Source organism: Garra rufa, chromosome 3, assembly GCF_049309525.1.
Source record: "Garra rufa chromosome 3, GarRuf1.0, whole genome shotgun sequence".
NCBI classification, from domain to species: Eukaryota; Metazoa; Chordata; class Actinopteri; order Cypriniformes; family Cyprinidae; genus Garra; species Garra rufa.
The window spans coordinates 43735006-43762817 of record NC_133363.1 but is presented as its reverse complement, the minus strand read 5'-3'; the positions used below and the strand labels follow the sequence as shown (position 1 = coordinate 43762817).

The following is a 27812-nucleotide window of genomic DNA, read 5'->3' as shown; positions in this document are numbered from 1 at the left end:
ATATTCATGACTTCTTGTTACAGTGTTCATTTAACATAAAAGTTGTTTAAAATAAACAACTGTGTGCACCCTATTATTAATGTAGATGTCTATTTCAGTAATAAACTTAAGTAGGAGAGTTTCAGTTACCAGCATTTATATCAAAATAAGGATCCCATGTCTGCAAAACTAACATTTTAAATGAAATATTGATAGCTAATCGATATTGAATCGAATCGAAATCGAAATCGAATCGAAACCATAATAAGAATCTAATCGAATCACAGAATTGGTCACAATACCCAGCCCTAGTTTCAAACATGTAAGACCTTCGTTCATCATCATCGGAACACAAATTAAGATTGTTAAAATCCAAAAGCTTTCAGAGCCTGCATAAACAGCAATGCAACTGATGAGTCATTATTTTTGTTTTCTTTGCGCACAAAAAGTATTCTTGTAGCTTCATAACATTAAGGTTGAACCACTGATGTCACATGGACTATTTTATCAATGTCCTTACTACCTTTCTGGGCCTTGATTGTGTCAGTTGCATCTATGTAGGGTCAGAAAGCTCTCGGATTTCATCAAAAATATCTTAATTTGCGTTTCTAAGATGGGTTTGGAACGACATGAGGGTGAATAATTAATGACAGAATTTGCATTTTTGAGTGAACTCCCCCTTTAACGCCGCAAGTTTTTGATCAATTAAGTGCAAAAAACAATCACGTTTTCCAGCATGAATTGAGAATTATCCAAAAGCATCTTGAGCTTAAAAGGAAGCAAGAAAAACAGTCTTTGTGCAAAGGATTTCACATGATAAATGTCACAGCTTTGCTTAATTATTGACTAACAAACAGTGCACAGCACAATAACAAAAAAGTATTCTTCATTTTAGGTCACAAAGTTTCATAACACAACTGTTTACAAATCCTCAAACATCCTGTTTATTTCCAGATTTAAATGAATTGCGACTCCAACATTTTCAGCATGGTCTCAGACTTTTGGCCCCCGCTTTTGTATACGCCAGCCCAGAACTAAAAGCAACTGCCGTTCTGTCAATAATCTGTTCATAAAACCATCTGCTAATGTACAGATGCATCGTGAGCAGACGCCAGTATAAATTCTTACGTAACATGTTGCTTTTATGAATCACCCACGAGATGTCACTCTCAACGGCACCAAAAGATTTGATCACATTTCACAGCATGAGGAAAAAGGTCATGATGTCGGCTTTATGAAGACTACCGCCCCCTCATGGCACAGAAAAATAATGCATGTAATCAAAATCCATAAATCCAGCCAAAAACATCAGTATTTCAATGTAAAATCTGCTGTATTCTTTCGTACTGACAAAACCTTCTGACGATGAAGTATTTCTCATATACAGGCAAAAAATCAGAGCACAGAGGGAGAGGCGGGAAATAGCAGAAGCAGCTATGAGAGATAGAGAGAGAGAGAATACACTTTGAATGTAGACTTTATATAATCCCAATCACTAAGGATTAGCTTCATCTTACATAAGCCCACGGCTCGGCTCTCTCCTCCCTCCCATCCGGATGCTGCATCTGTCAAATTACTCATTTCAGCCACTGCCAGGTTTCCACTAACAACAAATCCACTAGCATCTCCTCTCCAAATGACCGGCGCTCATGTTTTCACTTGATAGTCTGGACCAAATTAAACATTTAATCTCGGAAAAGGTAACTGTCAGAATCCATTTTAGGTCTTGACGTTTGCTAGGTAGTTTGCTTAAACATGGATGTGTACTGACGCATATTATTATATTATTAATAGCTCCCACACTGTGACACTTGGGCAAGAAATACCAGGTAAATAATCAGAGTTTGCCATTTCCCCCACTGAAGGGAAGCGGCTAATGCATGTGAGTCACCAAATCACACACACATTTACAGCCAGCCATAACATTACAATCCAAGCAGACACCTAACAGTGACAGACATGATGATGAAGCATCTTTAAGAGCTCTTCTGCTCAATCGCACTTGGAAGATGTTTATTTGACAAACTAGTCGTCGAAGGTGGAAGCATATGCGTTTAGAACTGCAGCGAGAATTCAGATTCAGTTCTACGGCTGCTGTGTTTAACAGGATGGAGGATGAGTTTAATGGAAAAATGTAATGGCTTTATTGACGTCATCTCCGCTTTAAAATTCCACATCGGTCTTTCTCTGGATGCAGATTTCCCTGGGCCGCAGTCATGTCTGCTTGCTTCTTGCGGCGCCGCTCGCTCTCACGATCTCGAATTCATCAAAGATAGCTCATCAGCACAAACCCCTCTGCTTTTAATCTAATCCACAACACTACTGCATTCACATAGGGGAAGGGCATTTTCTTTCAGATGTTATCTAATGCTCTCACTTTTCGTCTATTAAAAAAGGTGAATGAAAGGCTTGACAATGCCGAAGACACTTGATGAAATGAGAGATTCGCACACACAACGCCTAGTTTTAACTGATGCGCTGACGGTCGGGACAACTGGTTTGCCCTGTTTGAATGTGGCCAGCGTCACGCCTAAAATTTTCCTTGTGTTAAGTACAAATACGTACCTTGTTTTCACTCACTTTTGGCAAGTGGCAGAACAGGACCAGATTGAAAGAAGAGGAGAGAAAAATTTGAGAGAAGTGGAAAATTTTCCATTTCCACACCTTTATTTAGCAAGGATGTGTAAAATTTAGAAAAACATCTAACAACAAAGACATTTACGTTGTTACAAATATTTTAAATAAATGCTGTTCTTTTTCTATTCATCAAAGAATCCCAAAAATGTATCATGGCTTCCGCATAAAATATTAAGCAGCACAACTTTGCTTCTTGAGCACCAAATCAGCATATTAAAATGATTTCTGAAAGATCATAATAGCGCTAAAGCTGGAGTAATGGCTGCTGAAAACTCAGCTTTACTATCATAGGAATAAATTACACGACCAGTCAAAAGTTCTTGAACAATAAGATTTTTAGTTTTTAGTGCATTTATTTGATCCAAAATACAGCAAAAGCAGTAATATTGTGACATATTTTTTACTATTTAAAATAACTGCTTTCTATTTGAACATATTTTAAAATGTAATTTATTCCTGTGATCAAAGCTAAATGTTCAGCATTATTACTCCAGTCTTCAGTGTCACATTATCTTCTGAAATCAGTCAGTCATTCTAATATACTGATTTGCTGTTCCAGAAACATTTTTTTATTATTATCATCAATATTTAAACCAGTTGAGTGGATTTTTTCTGGATCCTTTGATCAACAGAAAGATACAAAGATTAGCATTTATCTAAAATAAAAAGCTTTTGTAACACTACGATTCAAAAGCTTATAGTTGGTATTTTATTAATTATAGAAATTAATAGTTTTATTTAGCATGGATGCTTTAAATTGATTAAAAGTGATGATAAAGTGATTTTTTATAATGTTACAAAATATTTCTGTAACAGATAAATGCTGTTCTTCTGAACTTTCTATTCATTATATACATTTTTGAGCAGAAAATCTAAATATTAGAATGATTTCTGAAGGATCATGTGTCTAATGATGCTAAAATTCAGCTTTTCAGCTCTGAAATCACAATAATAAATTACATTTTTAAAGTATATTCAAATAGAAAACAGATATTTTAAACAGTAAAAATATTTCAAAATTGTACTGTTTTTGCTGTACTTTGGATCAAATAAATTCTGGCTTGGTGAACAGTAGAGACTTAAAATCTTACTGTTCAAAAACTTTTGACTGGTAGTGTACATTTAAAGAGTATATTTAAATAGAAAATAGTCATTTTAATTTGTAATAATATTATTCACAATATTAGAGTTTTTTGTGTTTTTGATCAAATAGGAATTTAGGTAAGACTTGGTGAACATAAGACACCTTGAAAATTAAAATATTAAAAGAATTCAAATAAAACTATACAGATTCAAAATATTTAAACAGTAATGTGGTTTTGTATGTTGATTTCAAATATGCAGTTAGATTTTTTTTAATAATAACCATTTTATTTAAAAAAAAGATGTTAATAAAATATCATTGGGATAATGAAGGAAGTGTATACTATATTAAGAACATTGAATTTAACAAAAACATTGTTTCATTCATTCTTACATTACCTAATATTTGCAGTATATTTTTCAGTTTATTTACAGATTCCCACTGTGATCACTCACCCCATCTAGTGTAACAACTTACCCTAGAGATCATATGTTAGTAAACTGTATTTTTCTGGGCAATGACAAAACAAGAACAAGAGAACAGAACATACTGAACATTTATCAAAAGCTGAACTAGTACTTCTCTGTGGTTACAGTATAACTTCAACAAGAAGGTCTGTGGTAACAACCCAGAGGATGGTGTAAATAACTTCAGTTCTGCTACTGTATAAAGTGCTGTGAGATTTATATAGTTACATTACTGGTTCATTAAATACTCCTGCCTGGCCCTGGGCATTAAGTTTATCAAGATAAAACGCCCCGTTTTAAAAGGTCTAATTACAAAGTTCGTTAACAACTGATAACAGAGTAAATTACAACACTGATCACAAGAAGAAAAAAATCCCAGCTTTATGAAATAACAGATGTTCTCTCGCTGTACTGTACCACACACCAGCTCATTTGCAGATGTGCTGTGTCAGGGAAGCCGAACCACCTGCCTTAACCAGTGGGAAAACTGTCACTGAAGACAAATAGCCTGGCCTCAATACTGTAGCTTAATGAATGAGATGTTTACTCCTACATGGCAGAGGCCAAACATAATGGCCAAACGGCCTATTCAGTATGCTAAGATAAAGAATGCATGTGTAATTACTTAAAAACATCAGATTATCACTGCTATGTCTGCAAGTGTGTTAAGGTGTCCCAACAGAATTTATGCTTACTAAATGATTAACTAATAATATTTTGTAGGCCTGCATGCGCAAATTTTCAAATGAATTGTGAAGTGATAGCTACATTTTATATACTAAAACCGGAAATGCTATCTATAGATAACAAAAACGCTTTAATAGGCGGTTTGACCAAAAATATGTATCACTGTTTTTTTAGGATTCTGTTTAATGGTTTATCGTGGTTTTTCCTCGACTGTGCCTTTATATGAATCAGATTGCAAGAAACAGTTGGAGAACTACTGCATTTTAATCACAATCCAAACTAACATGCTACATATAGTAAAAATGTTTTTTAATGTAAATTAGATTGTATAATTTCTAAACTGAAAGCAAAAACATAATGGTCTGACCTTATGGCTTTGTGAAATTATGCTGCATAAAACATCTGCATCAAAAAAAAGCAAGATAGACTGAATGAGATGCAAATTCACTCTCTTTCAGCAGGTGGCGCTTATGGAACAGCAGCAATATAGAATTTCCTTGAACAGCACTGCGCTTTTCAATACTTCAGTAATACACATTATATGGAAATAAGATGAAAAGAAATTTCCATTCTAAATTTTTTTTATATATAAACCCCCTATGTCAATATTTACAATTTTCTTCCTATTGTCCTATTGTCCTTCCTATTGTTCTCATTGTGTCCGTCTTCAGCGTCTCTTGCTTCTGTTAACAGCTGTTTACAGTTGGTTCATTTGGCCAGTTAAAGAATTAGTTGTGTGTTATTAAATTCTCCAACCATTAGTCAGAAGTGTAACCAGTTAACAGTGATCTCCTCTCAATTCACGACTCTGTCTACATTGTATGCTGTTTTTTTTTTTTTGATTCATACCATGTGTGTAATTCCAACCAGTTTGAACCGATATACTGCCCAGCACTATTTAGTAAGGTTTAATTTTCTTTTTATTGTATGAAATATCAGTGTCTACAGCTTTTAAAGTTTTTGTCATGAGAAGATTTCCTGCCTATAGTGTTTTCATGACGCGCCATCAATCGGCCATATTGGCGGGACAGAATGTAAACAAGTCCACTGAACTGAACAAAACTCGCATATTTTGCCAATTATTGCTGCTTAAAGTGGTCAATTATTGTCATGTTTTGGGCTGTACTAATTGGTCAGACCAGGAAAAACATTTGAAGTACTATTAGGGCTGGGCAATTTGGCTTAGAATCAAAATCTCGATTAATTGAACATTTTAACCCGATTACGATTAATGAACGATTATTTTATTTATTAATAAAATTATATTTAATTATATTTATATAATATTTATTTTTTTGCCCTCATAGTTCACTGACAAGTTTTGTACAGTAAATATGTTCACATATTACAAGCGAGAGATTTTTGGATGAAGGGTGCATTACTTGATTTTAAAATAATTGAAGGAAACACACTATCTACGATCTATGATTATTAATTGAACATCAGTGTTGAACAACTGAAATTAAAGCAAGCATTGCTTAAAACGAAAAGTCACATTTTTCTTAAATTAGTGAAAATAAATAACTTGCACTATTGGAAACAAAATAAATAATTTTCAATGTTTTTCATATTAAAAGTAGAAACTAAGCAGTATCGCCTCTAAATAAAATTACTCTTGTATATCCTGTAAATACTTTTTACTGTATAAATACTGTTTAAGCTCTCCATCGACATGTCGGTGGAATAACGGAACGGAGCGCTAGTGTTTTTTAAAGGGAAAGTAATTGAAATAATCTTCCTGGAAAAATTTTAACGATTATAGGTTCTGAATGTCGATTTCGATTATTTTTCGATTAATCGCCCAGCCCTAAGTACTATAGTCTCCCAAAAGTTGTAACAAATCAAGGAGAAGAGTGCAAAAAACTGTCTGAGGAACAAAAGGCGTTTGTGCTTGGCCGAACTGAACCAGGATTTCCAGGACAAAAATCTTGACAACATTCGTGTTTGTTCTTATTATTTCCAGTCAGGTAAAACATTAGGCTAATATCTTTTAATACTGCTCGTACATATCTTTACCACCTATTAACTTTACTTTTTCAAAATATTGAGCCCTTTCCTGCTTACCAAGTCCTTCTCTATACGATTTAGCAGCTTCCACACATTTTTTTCCATGGTTTAAACAGCATAAATTAGCAGAACAACGTATTCAGTAGTACATTAACCATGCAATCAATGCAGTTGTTTACATCCGAGCATCACCAATATGGCCACACATCTGGGTAACTGACCAAAACGTGACATAAGTGCAAACCCTTTATAGCAGAAAATTCTGATAAAATACAGCTAAAACCTGAAACAAAAACAAAAACAGAAGCCACCATAAAAACATCAAGTGTCACTATATTTTATAGAACAGTGACTTCTCTGGCAAAAATGTACATCTATCAAAATGATGGATTGTCTGACTATAAAACTGAAATTGTGAAATGGCCTGGATTTGGCCTGTGGGCCGCCACTCGAATAGGCTTGCCATATAGTATATACTGCACATTATCATGATCTCCAACGCTAAGCTAGTCTTGTATTCTGAACACAGATTCAAAGATTCTATTACAGATGTCTCTTTAGATGCACTGCAGTGTTCCTTTAGCTCAAACGGTAGAGCTTGGCGCTAACAACACCAAGGTCATGAGTTCAATTCCCAGGGATAAACTGTATGTAATGTTTGTCACTTTGGACAAAAGCGTCTGTGAAACTCATTAAGCGCTGGCCTTGTGCAGGTATCACAGGCCACATTAAAGAAAACCGGATGCATCCTGAATGTTTAATTCACTAACTTCTCTGTCCTGAATTAACAATGTGCTGTTTGAGATTATGGTTTGTCTGCCAGCTGCTCTGACATCATTCAACAAAAGTGTAACTTTCTGCCAATGCCACAAATCATGCATCTATCCAGGAATGTGTGTGTGTGTGTGTGTGTGTGTGTATTCCCCCAGCTGCACAAGAGAAAAGGAAGAAGTTTTGTCCAGCCTGCCTGACGTGACACTCTAACAAATGATACAGAGATTATCATACTGTTTAGACTGGAACGCAGCTCACTGGAAAATAAGATTCAACACAAAACATCTTCTCTTGGAAGGTCAGTGTGCGTACTGACAATTTATCAAATGAAAGAGAGATTAGATGCTTCAACTAAACTCAACAACTAACGCTTCTGTCACAATAATGTTTTGAACATCATCAGCGATGATGAAATAGTCACTTAATGAAGCATTCCTGCAGAGAAAAGCACTTGCAAAAACAGCAGGGATGTACAAAACTGCATATTTTCAAAGCTGACTGGCCAGTTGACTGAACTAGTAGAATAATCTGTCTTGAGGTATAATTTGGAAAAACTGCAATATGTGCAAAACAACATACTTTTGACTTGTCTGTGGGTTGGTTGACCAACTATATGACTTATAAGTCTTAAAGGGGTCTTGACATGAGAAATCAAAATTCATTCATATACCATTAAAACATCCTGCAAGTTTCATAGCTTAAAACATCCTCCTTATTATAAACAAAGCATTTATTAATTCAAGGTCCAAAAATGGCTTGTTGTGACAAGGTGACATCACCTGGACAAAACATTTGCATAAAAACTGCCTCCAGATCAAGGCATCTACAAATAGTCATCTTCTCACCATAGGCCCCGCTCACTGGAATTCAGTAGTTTAACGGATAGAAATTACAATTACACCCGCTATCTTGTCTACACTGGAGTATACAAATGCTTGTTTGCTTTCTGACATAGTCCACGTACTTGAGTCTGTTGTCAATTGGACAAATGAAGTGAAAGAACGTTCGCTTTGACGCGTTTGGTTTAAACAGCTTGTACGTGTCTTTGCACAGATATCAGAAGGATCCCAGCGTAAAGAACAAGTGAACTGTTTATTTCTGTTCAGATTTAGGAGTATATTGTTTAGTAATCGAGGCACAGTGTCATGGAGAGTTCACAAAGAAACATTTTTGTGGTACTAGATCTGGCTGCAGCTGCATCACAAACTGTAAGAAAATGATTTCATAATGCTTTGTCTGGAAATTAGTTTTACTTTGATCATGTTGTCAAAACACTCACATGCAATAGCGAGGGGGGCGCTGATACGGTTTCCTATACAATAATGTTAGCCAATCATAACAGTGGCCTTAACAGAAGCCCTAAAGTACACACCTCTTAAAACAGGTTGTTTTAGACAGAAATTGTATTTTTTACATATATTTATTTGTTGTTTTGCAAAAACTTTATTAACATAATAAGTAAACCTCATGGAACATATTAAAATAAAATAAAAAATCCATGTCATGACCCCTTTAAGAAAGCCCTCAAAAAAGCAGCTATTTCGGACACCCAAGACCACCTCCTATCTACTTGAATTGGTAAATAACGAAAGTGCAAAAACTACTTGGCAAACCCACATTTAAATAACTTGTTCTAAATCACCAACAAAATCTGATATGAACTTTCCCATAAATGTTGTTTCTATGTTTAAATAGCATTAAAAAAGTGTATAAGTTGGTCCAGTCAATGAGTCAATGCGTGCTGTCTCAAATGTGCATCTCTGGCTGTTTCTATGGGAACTGAGTTTCTAACGGCAGTTGCAGTAATGCAATGACTTTACCAACTGATGATTGTCTCTTTTATTTAGTTAAAAGACAGGACCTATTCCGCCATACTAAATGAGGAACTTTCTTCCATTTATAGTAATGTTTCAAAGCAGTTTCACAGTAGTAAACAGGAAAGTAACAGAATCAATGATGTAAACTTAAAAAAATGAGTCAAATCCAAATTTTGTTATAAAGCAGATGTAGCAAAACAATAGTTTCATTATTCAGCTCCAGTTCAGTTCATTTCAGTTCAGTTCAATAACTGTGTAATGTTCATTCACTATAAATGGGCACTAAAATATGAATGCAGCTTAATTTTTTGATCAAAATTGATACTGTAGGATTTTAACACTCCAATGACAACAGAAAACAAGAAACTGCATCATATGACCCTTTTAAAGTAATATGGTTAAAAAACACATGATTTCAGCATGATAGACATGATAGTCAAAACCAAACAGATGTTTTTTTAGCAAAGTATCTGCGCTACGAGCTGTAAAGGCACAGCTATATTCTGGAAAAGGGGGCGAGGAGCAGCACGAAAAAGACATGGACGAAAAAAGCGTGTTTTTACTTAAATTAAGCATTTTCAAAATTATATAATAAATGATCTATGGGGTATTTTAAACTGAAACTTCACAAACACATTCTGGGGACACTTCTACACACTATTAGTGGTAGATGTACAATACTGGAAAAAAAAAAAACTTTTTTATTCTGTTAAAAACTAGAATTTGAAATAATTTTATGGTTTTCGCCTTCACATCAGGACCCAGATTGAAAACCTTTACTAGTCAGCCTCACCAACCGCTTAGCTCCACTCCTATGGAACACAAACTTCAACTTTTTGACCTACTAGTCAAAAAACCCTATTACACAATAAACCAGAATGATTCATGAGGAACCTGTGAGGTGGAGCTGCTGTAAATGTAAACAATCTAGTAGCTTTCTGGTACAAGCTGCAGGGGAAACATGAGGCCGTGTGGCGGGACCCAAACCTCGGTTACAGCCCTGCAGGGAGTACACTGAGTACAGTGCAGAGTATTCAGATAAACTCCAGAATGCTCGACCCCCTTTCTTCTGGAATCTCACTGAGCAAGAAGGTAAAAACAGCAGCCAAAAAAAAAAAAAAAAAACCCACCATTCCTGTGAATGTCATCTTAACTGCGTGTTCCTCTCTGACTTAGTATAAGTGGTTTACAAGGTCATTTTCAGCTCAGGTATGGAGATATTTCACTGTGCTGTAAACTGAAGAAGACAGCAAATCTTTAATTTCAAGTTAGTAATTTTGAACGAAATACAAAATTTAAATAGAGGAATACAGGCGTTACATGACAAATGAACAATTTCCTGAACCCACCGACTTTGGTAAATGAGTGTAAAGTGAGATTCCAAACATCAGAGTGTATCATGTAATCAAATATTCCACCAGATGGACGACGCATTTCTCCTCTACCTAAAAGCAGCAGTTAATGATTCGTATCTGCTTGAGAGCTTGGCTTTACAGCAACAGCTCCTCAACAAGTGCATTTACAATCACTTCAATGTTCTGCACTCTTGAACCGTCTAAATCCTCAGCAATTCTCAGGTTACCGTAAGGCCTGGTAGCAAAAGTCAATTAGCCCAGAGTGAGTGAAGATCCTACATGACCCTCTGTTTAATGCAAACACCTCCTCTCACCGAACGTCATGCTATGTCCATTTTGCAACTGCTTTGGAGGGTGTGTAAAGTACTTCGCCTGGCAGCATTAGATGGGGCGCACCTGTAGCCAATTACGCCTGTCACCACTGCAATAACACCCCATCTAAGTACAAAAAGCTAGGCTTAGGGTGTTTGTTCTCTTTCTGGGAGTATGTTTTCTAGTATATGTTCATTTTTCGTCAAAGCCAGTTCTAAAAAACTGGTTGCATGGACTCTGGAAACTTTGCTTATTCCCCTCACTTGTGTTGAAGGCACCATACCCTGTTTCTTACTTTCATTCCACTGGAAACAGTTTTTTCCTCACTCACTCCTATTCAAGTTAAAAATACAAGCCTTTTTATAAGCCACCTAATGCCAACTTTTCAATGGAAAAGTTTTCAATCATCATTAATTACTCACCCTTATGTCCCGTAAGACCTTTGTTCATCTTCAGAACACAAATTAAGATATGTTTCATGAAATCTGAGAGCTTTCTGACCTTGCATAAACAACAATGCAATTGACATGTTTAAGGACCAGAAAGGTAGTAAGGACATTGTTAAAATAATCCATGTGACATCAGTGGTTTAACCTTAATTTTATAAAGCTATGAGAATACTTTGTGTGCACAAAGAAAACAAAAATATCGACTTTATTCAGCAATTTCTTCTCTTCCTTTGTCAGACGCGATTTACATTAAATTGTATTGAATGTCTTTTGTTTATTTTCATATAACTCTTGCATTATTGAGATACTACCAATAGTCAATTATACTGCAGAAATTATCTTACAAATTAACTGCACTCTTAAAAATAAAGGTGCTTCACAATGCCACAGAAGAACCTTTTTTGTCTAAATGGTTCCATAAAAAACCTTAAACATCTAAAGAACATTTCACAAAAGGTTTTTCGTGGCGAAAGAAGGTTCTTCAGGTTATAAAAAGGTAAGAAAGAGATGGTTCTTTAAAGAACCTTTGACTGAATGGTTCTTTGTGGACCCAAATATGGAACCCTTTAAAGCACCTTTATTTTTAAGAGTGTGCTTTACTACATTTTACTGCTGAAGCCGCTGCCATTTTGAGTGTTTCCGCATGATGTTGCAGTGTTCAAGTGGTAGAGCTTTCAGAAATTGTAATTACAAACAAGTGTGTGAACCCATTTTAAGTCAAAATCTCATAATTACAGTAATTCCAGAATGGTGTGAACACCCTTTAATATTACTCAGAAAGACCACTTATATTCAAGTGGATATGGTTATTAGACAACAGATTGTTCTCCATTTTGTCTGCTTGGACGTATCTTGCATGGCTCTTTCCTCATTTATTTTTTGCATTTGAGCTCTGAGTCAGGAACAATCTTGCGGCCCACTGCACAATAGCCTCAAGTGGACGGACACAAGATGTTCAACGATGTCCACCCTGAGGCCCACCACCTCCACTGGGGTGAAGAATTCGCGGAAACACAAAGTTATGTAACTAACATCAGCTTGGGAAGGTAGTCCCTGCGCTTTTGTAAAATACGGAGCTTTTAGAGAGACTGCTGAGAGGAAGAGCCTCAGCTGCTGGGGCTAAAGATTTCTTAAAGAGACAGTTTACCTAAAAATGACAGCAGAAATACTAAATATTTTGACAAATGCTGAGGAAAGTAAGTCATACAGGTTTGGAACAACGTAAGGGTGAGTAAATGAGGACTGAATTTCCATTGTTTGGGCCTGGGTGTGAGGAACAAAATCAGAATAATTATAGAATAGCGATGTAATGGAAGTAACGACAAATCTTTTCTTCCATAATGCAATGCATCTGAGTTAAACACATTATTAAAAAAAAAGAAAAAAATGTAGGGTGAGGACTGGGTTTGTTCGTTTATTAGATGGAGGCAGATATAAATGCAAGCTTGACAAAAATGTACAAATGAAACATTCATGGATGAATCATTCACAACAAGTTCCACAAAATTAATTTAGAACTTATACAGTCAAACCAAAAAATTTTCAGACACCAAATATAATTTTTGATATTTTTTTACTAGTGGGTGCAGGACACTATTGTTAATTTATGTAAGTGACGATAGCAAACTACAGTAAACCTTGACATGTTATACCCAAAAAATCTTCATACAGTGGACTACCAGTTAAAATTGATAAAAATTTGTGACCAAAAATTTGATTTGACACTTTGACCTGACCAAGTTTTGTTACATACCTTTCTATGAAAGCTATCTGACATTATCAAGATGAATTTGTTCTGACACAGCTTAACTCTTGAGTTCTTGTCATATTTTATTTAGGGATGCACGATATGTATCGGTCGATAACTTGCGCGTTTTGTCAGTAAAGCCGGTTCTGTAATCAGCGGTAAATGCCATCAGGTGCGTGATTTCACGTTGAGCCGTATATACTACACACAGCCGTTGTTTACAGACGAGCTGCGTACATTCACACTGATAATGAACATTGCTATGCGCAGCTCGTCGGTAAACAACGGCTGTGTGTAGTATATACGGCTCAACGTGAAATCACGCACCTGATGGCATTTACCGCTGATTACAGAACCGGCTTTACTGACAAAACGCGCAAGCTTTATCGACCGATTGGTATCGGTGCATCCCTAATTTTATTACCATTTTCTAAACTATATCGAATAATCTGTGGTAATGTGAAAAATTTGGTCGGACTGTAATTCTTTTGTGAATCACAATAAAATTAATTGTATACCTCTCTTGGTAGCAAATGTAAAATTGCTAATTGCGATTCATCAAAAAAAGAAGTAAATTCTATTTAAAATGAACAAACATGCTTTATTTGTATTTATTGCAATTAAATTTACATTACTTAGGAGTCGCTGAGTTGTGAACTTAATCACTGTGATTCACTCCTAAAAAAAAACGCTTGTACCGATTCAGTTAGATTTGTAAACAAATTAACATCAAATTCAACATATATAGATTCATTGAAAAGGTGTCTGAATACATTTTTTAACTGTAAATCATTTTTGATTATCAAGATGAATTTGTTTTGACAGAGTTTAACTCCTGAGTTCTTGTCATATTTCATCATTTATTCTAAACTATAGCGAATGAACAGAGAGAATGTGAGAAATGTTAAAGGTGTCTAAATAAATTTTGGTTTGACAGTATAGTGTACAATTCCATGGTGAATGGTCTTTATGATGTTTCATAGGCCTACTGACAATGAATGATTTTCGTGAATTTACCATGTAGACAAAGCCATAGTGATTACAGCAGATGAGTAAACTGTTTGACCATCAATCAATGTTGATTTTATAAATAAATGAATCCTAAATCATTCCTATCTGCTATGAGGTAAACCTCACTCAGCGTAGACGTTTAGACGTTTTCCTTATGCGCACCGTGAAATTACGTTTTAATGCTGTCCGAATCATTTGGCCAAACCTCGGGGAAAGTTATCTTAACCAAACAGGAGGATTTAAGAATATAGGTTAGCGGGTTAGGAGTGTCAGACCCTTTTTCCGAGCCCAACTGAAACTCCTCGCTCGGCCGGATCCATAAACGTACCTGCCTCCGTCCTCTGGTTACGTAACAGGGCAACTAGACAGTGTGTCCGCGAAGAGAAAACGGTACAACCGTGTCAACACAGAGGGAAAATAACGCCCTACATTAAAAACCGCAGAAGTCATGACATGAAACCCCATTTGTTTACACGAGCAGTAAAGACGTGAAAATATCCCTTCATATCCTCTCCTTCTGTGTGTGACTTAACCTGTTACATAACAGCGCTCCGCTCACACACGCAAGCACAGCGCAACGCCTGCCAGACAAACGGGCGGCGTCTCAATACCAAATAAGCTGCCTATTTAGACAGCATTTGAAGACTACATAATCATAATACCGTATCCAAAAATGCTGCATAGGTTGGCAGCTCAAATAGGTTTTAAGGCACAACCTCAGACATGACTGCCAAAGCCAAGCGGACCTGAAATCTGCTCTGACTAAATTGTCAACTATAATAGTCTACCGAATGACACATTAACCGAAATTTCTTTGACTTGTATCCCCAAATCAGAGATACAAAAGGGCTGCTGCTGTCCCATGTAAAACAAACGGCTTTGTGCTCATTTACACACTATGAAATCACCACTTTGCTATGCAAATGTTGTCTCGTCTGTGCTTAGTGCCCTACCATACGTTGCATGCAAGTGTGTGCATTATTAGAAATACTGAAACACGGACACGTTGGCCACAGCTTCGTCTATCGACGTACAAACACAATGAAAACAGGAGTAGATAAAGCAGTGACAGTGGTGAAAAAGGACAACACTTCTTCATTAACTACTAAACAGCATGAGAGTAATAGATCAGAAATGACAGGTAGCCAGTGGCCAGGAATGCTTGGGCTCGACTAAAAATGTGTATCAGTTAACTAAGCGTGCATGTGCTACCGCCAGGCCTTCATATGTCAAATAACATTATTTTTAATCTGTTTAATCCATTGTAAATTCAGCGCTAATATTAAACATGTCACATGCAAGGACTGAAGTTCAAGATCAGGCTCAAATTTGATCTCCGTGAACTTGATTAACGTTACACTGGAAAAATAATTCGCAAGCAACTTTTGGTTGTTCTTCAAGCTTACCCTTGTTGGTACTTGAGCAACTCTGCCGCCGAACTGGTGCTGGTTTGTCGGTTTCAGCCTTGCTGTCCAGTTTCACCGGGCTGTCCTCCACCGAAGCGTCCGCTTCAGAAACGCTCTTGCGCGGCGCCGTGACGGGCTCTGGCGGAGACTCCATCTTCATCTGCGGCTTTCAGTTATTATTACAATGAGATCGCTTTGGAGAATAACTCGGATTCGTTTTACATCGTCTTTTGGTGCGGATTGCACTTGAGCGTGTGACAGATCTGTTAGTGTTCATGGGAGCGGGTGTGGCCCTTCTGTCCACAGATAGCGCTGTTGAGCGCCAGACACGGTCACACCAAACATACACCGACATGCTCGAAACATTCCAGTAAAGCCATATGTGGCACATTTCTCACATTTATTAACATGGGTGTTTACTGTAATTGCTTACATTATAATTTAGTTTCTTGCAGCCATGATTCAGCGCGTAAAAATGTAAATGTAGTCTAATTTACTGTAGAACTCAAATGCAAATTGCATCTAAATTAACCACAATAAAAATGAATTTTGTACCTTTCTTAGTAGTAAAAGTAAAATTGCTAACTGCTATTCATTAAAATAAAAAATACAGAATTTGTATCGCATTTAAAATCGATACAACATGCTTTGTTTGTTAACGTTAATTGCAATTAAACTTACTGAGGAGTCGGTGAGTTGTGAACATAATCACGAACCGCTTGTACCGATTAGAAAACGAATCCACACATAAAATCGAATGTATACAGACCAAACAATTTTGTAAACCAGTTCAACCGGTTCATTAAAAGTTCCGACTCAACAGAACTATTTGTTCATCCGTGTTTTTTGGCAGGTACTGCTTACATGTTTGAGCTGTATATATTATTTTTGAGAATATTTATTTAACAATTCCTGTGCGGTGTCGAGTATTTTGTCCTAAGTTGCAGGATGTTATTAATAAATATATTACTATTTTCTCAGTAACTCAAAGGTTGTCTTGTCTTGTCTAGACTCTTTCCCTCTCTCTCTCTTTCACACACTCACACACACACAGCATGCTTGACATGTGATGAGCTAACATGCCGCTGACGTACTTCCGCTAAACGCCGTTCCAGGGCTTGCAAGCAAGAATCGAGGCGCATTGTGTGGAAGTCATGTATGAGGAAGTTTATATCGCTAGAACCACATTATAAAAAAGACAGAAAAACAGCAGGTTTATGAGGAGTCCTAAACATTTATTTGGTATCCAGCTGCTGACCGTCTTTTCAAGATTTTAAGAGCATTTTACTATTAAGAATTGCAAGCTTTACAGACGCCATTTTCCTCCCATCATAAAAGATTTGCTAGATTACACTTTATAATTATGAAAATGATCATTACTGCATTATATAATGCACAACAGAGCTTAAATTAAAAAAAAAAAACAGCTGGATAAAAATGTCTTGAAAATGTAATGTTTTGTTTTAAATGGACCATCTGTTCTAATACGGACTATTGATTCTATATAGGAAATTATTTGTACAAAAATAAATCCACTTCTCTCAACTTTCTTTATTATTATTTTTTAGCTAATTTGATTCTCTAAAGTTTAATCAAGGTACAATCAAAGTGCAGTACTATAGTTTTAATACAGCGGATCAACCTATGATAGTTTTCACAATGGAGTTCAGTCATGAGACTGATGTTAGATTAGATACTGCTGTTTTACTGTGCTGCATTGACGTATGAGGTTGTGATCAAAGTTACAGAACACTGAATGTTTCTGAAAACAGCTTTTATCTAGAGAGGCAGATGAGATCTGGAAATTTTTATATAACGACTGACATTCCTAGTGTTTGCATTGGATTAGTGGAAATTATTTATGACATTTGGTGTCTTTAGCTGTTACAGCTGTCTACGCTGGCATTGACCTGTGGGTGTATATCTGGTTGACTGATGCATAGGAAATAAGAGGACATGGAAAGACCCACAGCAAAGGGCATGGGATAGCCAACCTCTCCTTTCCTGCCCGCACCAGGCCAATAGGGGTCACTTGCACCCACATACAGGAAGCGCAGTTACTTAGCAACATAGAGAGGATACATTGCCAGGTGCTTTGACATTACATTCACTGTACATCATTGTGGGAAAACTCTGGAATACAGCGCAATCTTTCCTTGCCATATAGGCATGCGCTGTTTGATCAAGTCTTGGTTACTTCCAAAACAAACAAGTAACCATGAGAGGTAAAGCTATGCTCACATCATGGTCTCCACCTCAAATAGCAGGTGTGGTCAGCCATTTTAACAAACTGTGGACTAGCAGTGACACAGACCCCACTTTTTGACTACATAGTCATAGTACACTGTCTTCAAGGACAGTGCAAGGCACAAGACAACATATGTGTGTCTGTAAAAGAGTACAAGAGAGAACAAAACATTGTAATGTTATAATTATTAAGACGCTGAGAGCAGTTTTGTCTATCATATGTGTTGAGCAAAACCTATGAAAGGATGATTTAGAACAGAAAATGGCGCTTTTTGTCTTCGTTTTTATAATCAAGGTAAGTGAGCTAAACTGGACAAGCCTCATTGCAGTTGAATATTAAAGTGATGTATTTTTTATAGCAAGTGCAAAATAATTATTCTCTTTTCAATATTTGTTTTTTCCCATCATCAAGACCTCAAGCAAAACATGACAACAAAAGGCAAAGTGCTTACACATAAAAAATGCAAATATTCAGAGATACATTCAAAACTCCAGTTAGTTTAACTACTACATTTGCTAAAAAATATTTCTATACATGATACTTTGAATGCTAGGCAGAATATTAAACTATGGAGACGTGTTTACACGGTTCGACTGACTGATTTAAACGTTGCCCATTTTGATGAAGCGCTGTGATTTCTGTCGTGCCATCTGATACTGCTTGCGTGCAAACTGGGCACTGTCGATTCCTTCTCGTAGACTCTGTGGAGTGTGAAGCAAAAAAGGTCAAAGACGGCACCATTTGTTTTTGACAAAATGAAAAGCAGTCAGTTATAGAATAGCTATGTACTTTTAATCAGTGTGAAGGCATGTGAGCATGAAAAAGATAAAACTAGTGCAACCTGTGTAACTAGCTTAATCACAACTTGGCATCTGTGAAATGGCAAGCTAAATGTAAAATACCCAGTGTCATATTCAACTGGGCACTGACAATTTGCTTGCCAGTTTTGTTTTATTGAAGTTACAGTGGCATTTTTTTTTTTTCGCATTTTGTTATATTGCTGCCTTCTGTTAAACTGCTTTAAGTTACTTTTTCAACATCAATCTACACTCTATACATCATAATGGCAAAGCAAACTGGTTTGTAACATCTTTGCAAAGTTATTAAAATAAAAAACTTAAATGATTTCATTGCATAAGTATTCATACCCTTATCTGGAACAGTTGAAATTTAGCTCAGGAGCATTCATACTGTACATGTTACTACATTTCGAGTGGAGTTAACCTGTGGCAAATTCAATTGAATGGGTATGATATAGAACACAAGGCACACAAGTCTTAATAAAAGGTCTCTCTCTCTCTCTCTCAGGGGTCGCCACAGCGGAGTGATCTGCACAGCCGATTTGGCACATGTTTTACGCCGGATCCCTTCCTGCTCTTAATAAAAGGTCTAACAGCTGAAAATGCATATCAGTGCAAAAAAAAAAAAATGCCTGTAGAGCTCAGAGACAGGATTGCATCAAGCCACACATCTGGGAGGAGTTCAGAAAAAATTCTACTGCATTGAAGGTTCACAGAAGCATGTAGTCTCTGTTACCCTTAATGGAAGAAGTTTGAAACAACCATGATTCTTCCTAGAGCTGGCCTCTTGGACAAACTGAGCAACTGATGGAGAAGGGCCTTGGGTAGAGTGGTGATCAAGAACCTGATGGTCACTCTAGTTGAGCTTCATGATCATATATGCAGATGGGAGAACCATACAGAAGGACAAACATTACTGCAACACTCCACCGATCTGGGCTTTATGGTGGTTCAAACCAGTCACTGCTCATCACCTGCAGAGTACCATTCCAAAACTAAAGTGTGCTGGTAGTAGCCTCATGTGGGGCTGTTTTTAGCGGCAGGTACTAAAGGACTCGTCAGAGTAGAAGGAAAGCTCAATGCACCAAAATATTGAGATAGCCTTAATGAAAACCCAGTCCAGAGCATTCAGAACCTCAAACTGGGCAGAAGGTTCACCTTCCAACAGGGCACTGAACCTATGCTCACAGCAAGAGTGGCTTAAATACTGAACCCAATCAAATACTTCTGGAGAAAATGTCTGCCAGACTCCATCCAAACTGACATTATGGTGCATGGAGTGTAGATTGATGTTTGAAAAAAGTAATTTAAAACAGTTTAACATTGGGCAGCAACATAAAACGTGAAAAAATTAAGGGGTATGAATACTTTCGCAAGGCACTGTACATTCATTTAAGGAATAGTTCACCAAAAATAAAAATAAATCGCTGAAAATATACTCACCCTCAGGCCATCCAAGATCTAGATGAGTTTGTTTCTTCATCAAAACAGATTTGGTCAAATTTACCATTACATCATTTGCTCACCAATAGATCCTCTGCAGTGAATGGGTGCCATCACAATAAGAGTTCAACAATCAAAAACATAATAATCCACAAGCTTTTTGAACTCTCATTCTGACAGCACCCAGAGGATAGATTTGTTAGGACAAGTGATATAATACCACATTTCTTAAAATGTATTCCGATGAAGAAACAAACTCATCTACAGTATGCCACAAAAGTGAGTACACCCCTCACATTTCAGCAACCATTTTAGTATATCTTCTCAAAGGACAATACTATAGAAATGAAACTATAGAAAACTATATATCATCAGACCACAGGACATGGTTCCAGTAATTCATGCTCTTGGACAGGTTGTCTTCAGCAAACTGTTTGCGGGCTTTTATGTGAGCCAGCTTCAGATGAGGCTTCCTTCTAGAATGACGCCTATGCAAACCGACTTGTTGCAGTGTTCGGCATATGGTCTAAGCACTGACAAGCTGGCCTTCTACTTCTGCAACCTTTAAAGCAATGCTGGCAGCACTCATGCATCTGTTTTTTGAAGCCAGGTTCTGCACCTGGCTTCGTTGATCGACCTTTGCAAAACCTATACCGAATGGAACCCAACTTGGAAAACCTCTGTATGACCCTGACCACTGTAGTGTAACTCAGTTTCAGGGTGTTACTGAACCTCTAATAGCCTTGGCCATCTTTGTGGAGAGCAACAATTCTAATTCTCAAATCCTCAGAGAGGTCTTTGCCATGAGATGCCATGTCGAACATCAAGTGGTCAGTATGAGAGAATTGTACTTAAAGCACCTAATTTTAACTGCTCTAATACAAGACTACAACTTTGTATGGTCGTGTCAAGCAGACAAAAATTTAAACATGATTAATAGGACATGTAGCTTTGCATGGTTAAACAACATACTGCTGTTATCACTTAGGGTGTACTCACTTTTGTTGCCAGCTATTTTCTAATGGTTGTATGTTAAGTTACTTTCAGAGGACAGTAAATCTAAACTGCTATACAGGCTGCACATTGACTACTCTAAAATATATCCAAGTTTCATTTCTATAGTATTGTCCCTTGAGAAGATATACTAAAATGGTTGCTAAAATGTAAGGGGTGTACTCACTTTTGTGAGATGCTGTATATCTTAGATAGCCTGAGGTACATTTTCCTTGAACTATTCCTTTAAAAGCTAAACCATTTTTAAGAAGCAGTTTTAACTTACAATGCACACAAAAAACATGTCTGTGATGTTTACCTCAGCCATGCCAGCATGTCTCATGTTTATCACTTTCACCAGCATCTGTCCATCCTTCCTAATGAGGTTTAATTTGTTCTGTTCCTGCACCAACATCCAGATTGTTGTCAAGCAATGTTAATAAAATTGATCATGACTTTATCCATGTTTGAATTATACAATTATCACTGTGCTGTTAGAAAGCTTATAAGTGGAAGCCATTTATGTACCCGGTAATATATCTTCAAATCTCCTCCCTCTGTGCTTGGAGGCCTTTGAAAATTCTCAAATTGACATTCCCATTCTTTATTGAAATGTCCAATCACATCAATCTCCTTCACACACATCACCCTCCTGCATGATAGATAAACCAACACATAGTGAGAACATATCGAGAAAAGGGGAAAAATGGCAATTTCTTTTGTTGAAATACCTGTTGGTGATAATGATGTTTGTTTTTCTGTGTCCTGGGTACTGATAGTGTTCTCTGAAGATTTCTCCATCCAACTGTTTAATCTCAGACCTCTGAAAAACATACATACTCGTACAGCAATATACAAAATAAGGCACACACTGCTGTAGTTGCTGCACCTGAATACTCTTTCAGCAATAATGATGTAAATCATAACAATCTGAAAAAAAAAAAAAATCAAAAATCATCCAAAATGCATAAAACTGATCATGATCATGAAGAGGAGTATTGATTTATTCCAGATTATTTGGTTCAAATCACAGGACTCAAGCAAGCTCTTCAATGAATACAATTACAACACAGTAAAGCCACATTAAACCAAACGATTACATGACAATTATGCACCACACGTGTTATATAAGATAGCGTATAAAGTATATAGGAAAATACATCAGACATTAAATTCAACATGCACTGTAAAATGCCCATTTAGTGCATATAAATAAGTTTGCATATATTAATATGCACATTTTTATGTATTCACAATAATTACGAATACTGTTTACATTACATTTTTAATAAATATATTTTATATAGACTGTAATAGTATGTTATCAGGCTTTAGATTCATGAAAATGTATTTACAGACAGAAATTAAAATGAAGTTTAGAAAAATAGACAAACGTTGGAAGTTCCACGTCCTGTTTCTAACAAATCTTTAAATATTAATAATGAAAATCTATTATTGTTTGCCAGTGTGGCTTTTAAGTCTTAAAACTACCTTGTTTTTGTATATTTCAAATAATATATTTTGGGAAAATATTACTAATGAGGTTATGTTAGGATATATTTGGTATTAATTGATGCAAAATAAAAGTACATACTGATATAAAACAGATATAATACAAATGTCTGAGGTATAATGCTGAAATTATTTTTGGCTAAATTAAAAGAGACAAATAAAAAATGCTTTTTAGATAAGAAAAGTAGCACAGCCGTAAAAGTGCACAAGACAGACAACTTCAGATGCAGACTTAGGATATTATTTTCTAAACACAACAATGTGACATTCTATTGAAGGTGGACCAGCCTAGACTGAGTCTAGCACTGGATATCCAGTTTGATTCATTTAGTGCTACAATATCTCATTAATGTTCTTAAATGTTTTCAGTAACATCTTTAAGGTAATAGTCCCAACCCCATCTCCCACTCCCAATTTACATCTCCTCAGGCTGCATTTGGGAAAGGCCAGAAAAGAGAGAAAAGGGAAAAATTAAATGAGTAGGCAAACAGGAATTCATTTCTTCACAGCAGGGTAGGAGTCAGTTCAACTTTGGAGTTCAAGGTCAGTTTTAATGAAGAATACAGCTGGAATTTTAACAAGGGGATTTGGAATTTGGTCGATTTGGTTAAAAATGATATCCCATACTTCCCCAGCTGAATAATTATAGCACAATAAGACAACTGTTTTTTGTTTTGTTTCATGGAAACGTGTTTAAATATGCACAAATTAACAAAAATGTCTGTTACAATGATTTTACAAAGGGGATTTTTTAAAGAAAATCTTTTTTTTATCATTCCATTAAAAAAAAACATTTTTTTTAGGAATAAAATGTTAATTGAAGCCAAAAGTTTACATATACCTTGCAGATACTGCAAAATGTTAATACAAAATGCATGTTATTTTTTTATTTAGTACTGACCTGAATACAGTTCACATAAAAGACATTTACATATAATCCACAAGAGAAAATAATAGCTGAATTTATAAAAAAAATTACCCTGTTCAAAAGTTTACATACACTTGATTCATAATACTGTGTTGTACCTGAATGATCCACAGATTTTTTTTTTTTTAGGTACAAAACAAGTGGTAGTTGTTCATGAGTCTCTTGTTTGTCCTGAACAGTTAAACTGCCTGCTGTTCTTCAGTAAAGTCATTCAGATCCCACAGATCCTTTGGTTTGTCAGCATTTTTTGTGTATTTGAACCATTTCCAATGATGACTGTACTGTATGATTTTGAGATCCATCTTTTCACACTGAGGACAACAGAGGGACTCATATGCAACTATTACAGAAGGTTTAAAGGCTCACTGATGCTTCAGAAATATTATATTTTTTCATTTAGTACTGGCCTTCAGAAAATACAAAAGTTTTCACCCCCAGGCACTTAATGCATTGTTTTTCCTTCTGAAACATCAGTAAGTGTTTGGATCTTCTGTAATAGTTGCATAGCAGTCCCTCAGTTGTCCTCAGTGTGAAAGGATGGATCTCAAAATCATACAGTCATTGTTGGAAAGGGTTCAAATAACACAAAAATGCTGAAAAACCAAAAAAATTGTGAGACCTGAAAGATTTTTCTGAAGAACAGTGGGCAGTTTAAATGGTTCAAGACAAAAAAAGGAACTCATAAACTACCACTAAACCAAAAAAAAAAAAAAAAAAAAAACAGCTGTGGATCAATCATTTAGGTAACAACGTATTAAGAATCAAGTGTATGTAAACTTTTGAACAGGGTCATTTTTATAAATTCAACTATTATTTTCTCTTGTTGACTATATGTGAAATATCTTATTCAGATCAGTTATAAATAAAAAATATGATGCATTTTGTATGATCCTTTTCATTTTGGTAAAATAATGAACATTGTATGTAAACGTTTGACTGTAAATTAGGATGATATATGATACATGAACAAACCCCTTTGTAAAAACCTTCCGAATATGACTAGGAATAAAACTGGAAAGTCTAGTGCACGTAATTCCTAATTAAGTGGAAATTTTTGACTCAGCGCATGAGAAAAAAGCTCATTTTGAGAAAATGGCCTTTACAGAAATGTACTATAATTGAAATCTACAGATGAAAATAAATTAAGTAATAAAATGAACTTTTAAATGTCTATTTGAAATGTTTTCTTTCCACTAGTCTGAATCGACAATGTTATGGAAGCAAAATAGTCCTAAATCTCAAAATTGAGCAGTGCATAAAAAGGTGCCATAATCTGTCAAACTGACTCCAATCCTTCAAAACAATTTGCCAGTTAGTAGTTAGTAGTTGTAAGAAGGTTATGCTGAATAAAATCCTTCCAATCAGGGTTTAGTATCCTGGTCATTGGGGTTGACAGGTGACCTCACCTGAAAGAGGTCATAGCCCTCCGACTCATGGTGGTCGTAGGGCCGAATGATGCCATCCTCTTGTACGAGACGCACTGGCCTTAATTTATTCACCTCTTCAGTCGATTCTGCCACCCTGCAAATCAAGTGAGCAACAGCGCGTTAGATAACTCTCACAAAGACGACATCCTGTGATCTAGTGTTTTTTTATGTAAAGTGCGTGGGCAGTGGGTGAGTCATTCTTAACAACAGGTAGTGAACAGAATCTACTCAATTAAAGTTCATCTGAGCATGCCCGAACAGCCTCGAACAAACGCAATGCATTTCAAATCATCAACCTACAAAGTTTCTTTGTGCTATTGCGTGCAGTGTCTGATTCCTTAAGCCCTCTCTCACCTTATGTTACTTCTACAGGGCGAGCATGGAAAAGCAATATGATTAGTTCATACAGACAGTGCTGATCAGTTCAGGTGTATAAGATGGAAAGCAGAACAAATGGTTGGATGATTGCGCGTATATGCTTTAGAATAACTGAGGGGGAGGGGGTTATCACTGTTCCAGCTTGTCGTGAAAGGTTTGGCATGAAAAAAGCCAGGGGTGGGAACACCGTAAAACACAACAGATTGGCCAACTCATCTTTCCAGGGCAGAATTAATGGCATGGGTGCATAATATGATTGGTTAGCCTGGCCATCAACTGCCTTTGAAGTCATAATACTTCTTATGCTATAGATTGGAGAGCACCTGGTCACACCAGGCAGTGCTGTATCATAGAGTCCAGTGCATCAGCAGTGCAGTGAGCTCGTGCAGTGGACTTGGTCTGACAAGCAAAGCAGTCGAAGAGAGGGACATCACCCAAAGTTTACCCAAAAATAATACTTATTTACCATCCTCATGTCGTTCTAAATCAGTACGACTTACTTTCTTCTGTGGAACACAAAGCAAGAAATTTTAAATAAGTTTTAATACTGTTTTTGTCCATGTAATGAAATTCAATGGAGCTTTATCACATTTGCACAGGTTTCAAATGTGGAAATCGTTGTAGTTGGGTAAACTTCTATAGTGTAAAATAATTTTTCATTTCCATTTGTTTCTATAGCTAAATTGGAAAAATTAGCTACAGCTGAGGTCAAAAGTTTATGTACACCTTTCAGAATCTGAATTATTTTAGAATTATTTTATCAAAATAAGAGGAATCATACAAATGCATGTTTTTTATTTAGTACTGACCTGAATAAGATATTTCACATAAAAGATGTTTACAAGAGAAAGCAAGAGCTGAATTTATATAAAAAAATGACCCTACTTAAAAGTTTACATACGCTTGATTCTTAAAACTGAATGACAGCTGTGTTTTTTGTTTAGTGAGTCCCTTGTTTGTCCTGAACAGTTAAACTGCCTGCTGTTCTTCAGAAAATCCTTCAGGTCACACAAATTCTTTAGTTTTTCAGTATTTTTGTGTATTTGAACTCTTTCCAATAATGACTGTATGATTCTGAGATCCTCTTTGAACTGGAGGACTCAGAACTGTTACAGAATGTTCAACGATTCATTGAAAGCCAGGGGGTGAAAACTTTTTGAATTAGAAGATCAGGGTAAATGTAACTTATTTTGTCTTTTGGAAAACATGTAAGTATCCTTTGTAGTTTCTGAAGGGCAGTACTTAATAAAAAATAAAAAAAAAAGATATTTAGGCAAAATAAAAAACACACACATCTTCATTGTGTTCAAAAGTTCCCGGCAAAAATGAAAAACTACATTAAAAATATTTTATGATAGTGTTTTTATGACTTTACAAAAGAGAAAAATATCATTATTAAAAGACTGATTACGCTGATCAGACAAAAAGAAAGAGATCAAATTTGCCATCAATCTCCAACGTGTGTTCAGAAGAGTACCACGACGCATGTGACACACAGCGCTTAGTTCATTGTCTGTATACTCCGGTTCAAATAAGAAAGGCTGGGCAAAAAAATGCTAGTAATTCTTCTATTGAAATCTTTAGACATGTTTACAAAGACTTCTTCTGGTCATGGTGCTCTCATAAACGCACATCAAAGACTAACACAGAAGAGAAGAAATTGTTGAATAAAGTCATTATTTTTGTTTTCTTTGTGAACAAAAAGCATTCTCATAGCTTCGAAACATTACAGTTGAAAAGCTGACATCACATGGACTTTTTTCTTGAACGTGTGAGTAATTAATGACAGAATTTAAATTTTTGGGTGAACTTTCTGAAATTTAAAGTCAAGGTAATAAATGTACAGTTTTTTTTTTTCATGAAAACACACTTTGCTAGATTTCTGATGTTAATAACTGTGTAGACTCATCATCACAGTCTGTGAAAAGGGGTCATCGACAAAACAAAAAAAAAAACCTAAAACATTTGAAACTCTTTTTAGTGTTCCATGGAAGAACGTAAGTCATAGGTTTGGAACAACATGAGGGTGAGTAAATGATGACAGAATTTTTATTTGGTTGCACTATTTTTTCCCCCGTTAACTACAATTATTAGGACATTACCTTTTAAAACTTAAAATTAAAAGGTCAATTTCCCATAAACATAATTACAAGCGAGTATACATGCTCATGTGTTCTACCGTTCCTCTCTGTATCATCTTTGCTCCTGTCTGTGCTGTTCTGCTCATCAGACTTTCCATTTTCCCCAAAATGCACCAGTGAAAAGGGTGTGGAGATCAGAAGCAAATGTTATAATGATGGGAAAATAGGCACATGTTGATTAATCCAGTTATAAGGGGATTCTTGAACTGT

General features: G+C 36.0%; 2 protein-coding genes across 3 annotated transcripts in view; both read right to left on the bottom strand.

Annotated features, from left to right (window-relative positions):
- Window positions 1-16047, bottom strand: part of rorab (RAR-related orphan receptor A, paralog b) — a 49384-nt gene extending 33337 nt beyond the window's left edge. For both annotated transcript variants that reach the window (XM_073836214.1, XM_073836215.1), the window contains exon 1: window positions 15733-16047. In XM_073836214.1, coding sequence (XP_073692315.1) covers window positions 15733-15892 — 160 coding nt within the window. In that variant the 5' untranslated portion in view covers window positions 15893-16047. The remainder of the gene's footprint in view (window positions 1-15732) is intronic.
- An 899-nt stretch (window positions 16048-16946) lies between these two features.
- The window catches only part of vps13c (vacuolar protein sorting 13 homolog C), a 77148-nt gene continuing 66282 nt past the window's right edge, over window positions 16947-27812 (bottom strand). The window contains 5 exon segments of the mRNA XM_073836622.1: window positions 16947-18681; window positions 21536-21619; window positions 21745-21868; window positions 21948-22039; window positions 25063-25177. Of these exon segments, the coding sequence (XP_073692723.1) occupies window positions 18583-18681; window positions 21536-21619; window positions 21745-21868; window positions 21948-22039; window positions 25063-25177 (514 nt within the window). The 3' untranslated portion in view covers window positions 16947-18582.